We start from the raw sequence: 4,621 nt of genomic DNA on the forward strand, positions 1-4,621 counted from the left end.
ACATTTGCTCCGTTATCTAGCTTTCCTATTTACCAGTATTGTTCAGAACCTTTTCGAACAACAGAACACAACCGAGCCACGGAACCCCTTTCAGAACACATTTCTCTGCAACCACGTGTTTACCATAGGTAAAGTTTTTTCATGTAAGACGTTCAAATTTTTTATGCACTAATGTAAGAGGGACAAATACCTAGTAAAGGCAAAATCTTCTATGATGATGCAGCAAGAATATTCAATGTTTTAAAAAATAGAAGACGTTAAATATGTATTATAATAAAAGAAATGATTTTTTTTCCAAGTCTATTTGTGTTTTTTAAGTTTTTGGAAATCTCACTTAACTTTCTGAAATCTCACCCTGTTTTTGAGAAAGGGTGAGAAATTTTCACCCATTTTTTTTCTATGATGAAAACACTGAGTTCAGAGATCAGATGAGTCTTGTTAGTACTTGGTCAACAATATTCTATATTATGCAGACATTATTATTATTATTTTTGCTATTGCTGTATCTTGCATAAAAAATTTATAAATATTGTGCATCTTAAAAGTTTAATTTAAATATTTTAAAAAATTTATGACAATATCTTATTTGCAACCAACTTGCATTTGTTCAATTCAATCTGTTAACTATCAGGTACAGAAATTGTTTTGACTCAAAAGGCATTTTGAAAATTTTATTAAAGTAAAAAAATCTTGACATTTGAGGTAGGTGATGGCAGTAAAAAATGTTAATATTTGACAAGCTTTATTTATTTATTTTTGTTGCTAAAATTTGATTTGATAAAAATTTTGTTACAAATAAAGAATTCAAAATGTATTATGAACAAACATAAAATGAACTTTCATGTTAAATTTAGATAATGTCTGAAAATATTTTCAGCAGTAATGTTAACTTTTGTACTGAAAATATAAAATATATATTAAAATATAAAATATATATTAAAATATAAAATATACATTAAAATATATATCAAAATATGCAATAAATATTAGATGTATATCAAAATATCAGATATTTTTGAAAGCATTAGGATATTTAGGATGCCTGTTCCTTGTGTTTTAGTCTAATTGACAATGAGTGTTGTTAATCTAACTTTAAAAAGTAATAATCAAAGATGAGTTTGTTTCTTTGCTAATAATTGTTCTGTAAGATTAATTTAAAATTATAATATAAGAAGTTTGTTTTTCAATTAATTTTTTTTATCCCAATAAGAAACAAAGTGACTGTGAAGTACAGACAGCTCATTGTTAAATACAATAAAAACCTATTTAAAATGTTGTTCCTAAAAGACTATAAAGTTATAAACTATAAAAATATTTAAAAAACAAAACAAAAAAAGCATCTATAAAATACTTTACCTCCTCCCATTTTAAGGCAGTCCACTAATTCTGGAAAAGAATTGTCAGCCTGCATTTGGATATCAACCATTTTAGAAACTTGTTCTAAAACATCTTTCGGCACACTAACGGTTGAATGTTGAATAGAGGTTTCTAATAATGACTTAGACATTTTGGCTGAAATTTAAAAAGAAAAAGCCATGTATACAATAGTGATATGTAAATTAACATCTTAATGGTTAAAAAAAGGGGGATTAAAATATTGAGACTGAAAAATTCCAATATAAAAGGAAAAATGTTTTTAGTTTTTAAAATAAATTATTTTCAAGTAAATCTGTCTTGACATATTATACATTAAAAAAATAATAACTTTTTCATGAAAAATGGTAGGGAAATTTTGGCCACAAATAAAAAAAAAAATGTGAACTGAAATTTAGAATGTTGATATAAGAAATAAAAGTGCAACAAATAATCTTACTTAAATAAATAGACTTCACGAAAAATATCATTTCTAAAGTGAGCTCCTTTAAGTTGTAAACTAAGTTCATTAAGAAACAAGAGAAAGAAAGGGGGTACAACCAGGGTTGGCAAGGTTTTGGCCATAATGGTTTAAACTATTCTGTCCAAAACTCTTTTAATCAAATCATATAAAAATTTATCAGTACAGTGCTTTTGTAATAAATATAGCATAGAACTAACACTTTATTATTAAAATTAAATCTATAAAAGAATCTTTGTTTTTAAAATACATAATAATAATTAAAAAATTAGAAAATTTAAACAAAATATAGTTATTTTATTTATTCATTTTTCATCAAAAATTATGTTTTATCATTAGCTCTCAAAATTATCTAACTTTCTCATTCTTATTTGGATTTAAAGGTTTTTCTTTTAAAGAAATATTAAATTAAAATAAAACAATTTAAAAAGGATTCTTAAAAAAAAAAAATATTTTTTATCATGGTTTAGATATTTAAAACATATAAACTTAAGCAAAAAAGGAGGATTAATAAATAATCTAATTCAATCGGTCTTCTTAACATTTGATAGCTCATAACAAGTTCACTTGCTGATTATAGGCAAAGATGATTTCACAGTAATTTTGAGAAGTATACAAAAATTTGTAAACATTCTTTCATAATTTGCATCATTAACATGCTTAAAAAATAAAATTGATGATGGGTGAGATTAGCTTCACTGAAAATTTTCATTTCTGGGTTCATTAAGAAAATACAAAATAGAAATTTTTTAATTAAATTAACAACATACAAAAGAAAAATTCTATTTGTAAAAAAGAGACAAAATTATCTTGACAGCAAATTTCACTAATACAACACTGAACACACACATTAGAAATAACTAAAAAAAATTCATGAGCACTTTTTATTAAATTAACAACATACAAAAGAAAAATTCTATTTGTAAAAAAGAGACAAGATTATCTTGACAGCAAATTTCACTAATACAACACTAAACACACACATTAGAAATAACTAAAAAAAATTCATGAGCACTTTTTATTAAATTAACAACATACAAAAGAAAAATTCTATTTGTAAAAAAGAGACAAGATTATCTTGACAGCAAATTTCACTAATACAACACTAAACACACACATTAGAAATAACTAAAAAAAATTCATGAGCATTAGTGATCAGTTTTTATTCAGGCACTGCTGAATTTGGGGATATTTACGTATTGTGATCTGTCACGCCAACTACAATCGCCAAGATGCCAAATAAATTTTAAACTTGAAATTTTTTTTAAAAAAACATGTAAATGTTTGCTTGGAGGTGCTACGAGTTATACTTTTTGAGTTGGTCCCTTTGTGTGATGCTTTTTTTTAGTTTCTCGCGGGCCACTGCCCGAAAGTTTCTTAAACTTGGCATTATTCTGCTACAGATCACAATACGGAAATCTCCCCCTGAATTTTGACAATTTCTGCCTTTTGGTTAGCCTGTCTCTGAATAGTGCTTAAAATGAAAATTTTCCTCATTGAAGTTAGTCTCCAATAATTTGAACATATGTGATCAAAATGTCTTACATTTAACCACATCTTAAGTAACTTAAACATTAAATAATGAGCACTTTAATAAGACTGTTTCAGTAACATTATATATATTTCACATTATAATTGTTATATTGTGACATAGTCACATTTAATATTATAGTTTAACATGATTATTTAGATTTTAAAAGTGACAGTTTTAACCATACGCCTTTCAAGTTTAAAAAAAAAAAAAATTACAACTTTATAACCCTATGGGTGTTTAATATAATTTGGTATTAACTTATGCACAGTGGAACTTGAAAACTAATTTATTCATTGATATCTTACAGTAAATGTCTTAATGATTAACTATAGAAAGAAAAGAAAAATTCTCTTTAACTTTTTAATAAACTTTCCAATGAACTTTTATTTCTGAACTTCAATTTTCATTAGATTCAACTAACGTTTGGCGGAAAAATTATATTGAATTATTAACCCAAATATCGTTTTAAAAAGCTATTGGATGATTTATGACCTTCGACAAAGCAAATGAAATATTAATTGAAATAACAGTAATAAGCAGTGATGAATACACATATCTTAAAATATGTCAGACAATAATTTTAGCGCCGGCTGTAAACATACCTGGAGTATAAATTTATTTAGTTTGGTAAATACTACCATATGAATAGAATTGGAAAATAAAATTCTCTTACCGAAGTAAAAAACAAAGTGAAGAGCTTCAGAAGTAAAATAAAAAAAAATAACTTAATGAAGGAATCAATGTTTAAAATTGAAAAACATATCACAAGTATTATACCACATGTTTAAAAACATTGTTTTTTTTTCTACAAAAAGACAATTTAAAATCTTATTTAAACCCTCCTAAAATACATAGAGACTGATTGAAAATTTATGAACTATAGATCATTGAAATTAAAATCTAACTCAAGTTATTTACAAAAATTTCCTAATGCATACATTTCGAATTATGAGTAAACTTAAAATACTGCCAACATTAGTCGATTAATATGTTTCATACAAGATAACAACTCAAAAGGTGCAAAAAGTTTAAATACTGGCAATAAATATTCAATCTGAAATCATATTTTCGTACAAAAACTGTTGAACACTAAATGAGCTATCAACCAGGCAATAATTTGAATTTTGATATCAAGAAATCAAAACTGCGAAAAATCATTAATTTTATTTACAATTTAGTTCAAAAAAATATAATTAAAGATTTTTCCTGCAAAAAATTTTTAAGTCACAGTTAGTTTTTTGCGGGAAAAAGAG

General features: G+C 25.1%; 1 protein-coding gene across 1 annotated transcript in view; it reads right to left on the bottom strand.

Moving 5' to 3' along the window:
* Nup154 (nuclear pore complex protein Nup154) overlaps nucleotides 1-4,345 on the bottom strand; it is a 69,892-nt gene extending 65,547 nt beyond the window's left edge. Inside the window, exons 1-2 of the mRNA XM_087160904.1 lie at nucleotides 4,042-4,345; nucleotides 1,357-1,512 (exon numbers count right to left, since the gene is read on the bottom strand). Coding sequence (XP_087017030.1) covers nucleotides 1,357-1,507 — 151 coding nt within the window. The 5' untranslated portion in view covers nucleotides 1,508-1,512; nucleotides 4,042-4,345. The remainder of the gene's footprint in view (nucleotides 1-1,356; nucleotides 1,513-4,041) is intronic.
* Nucleotides 4,346-4,621: the final 276 nt, after the last annotated feature.

Source organism: Parasteatoda tepidariorum, chromosome 4 (genome assembly GCF_982258835.1).
Source record: "Parasteatoda tepidariorum strain Cologne lab strain chromosome 4, Ptep-v5.0, whole genome shotgun sequence".
In the NCBI taxonomy this organism is placed as follows: Eukaryota; Metazoa; Arthropoda; class Arachnida; order Araneae; family Theridiidae; genus Parasteatoda; species Parasteatoda tepidariorum.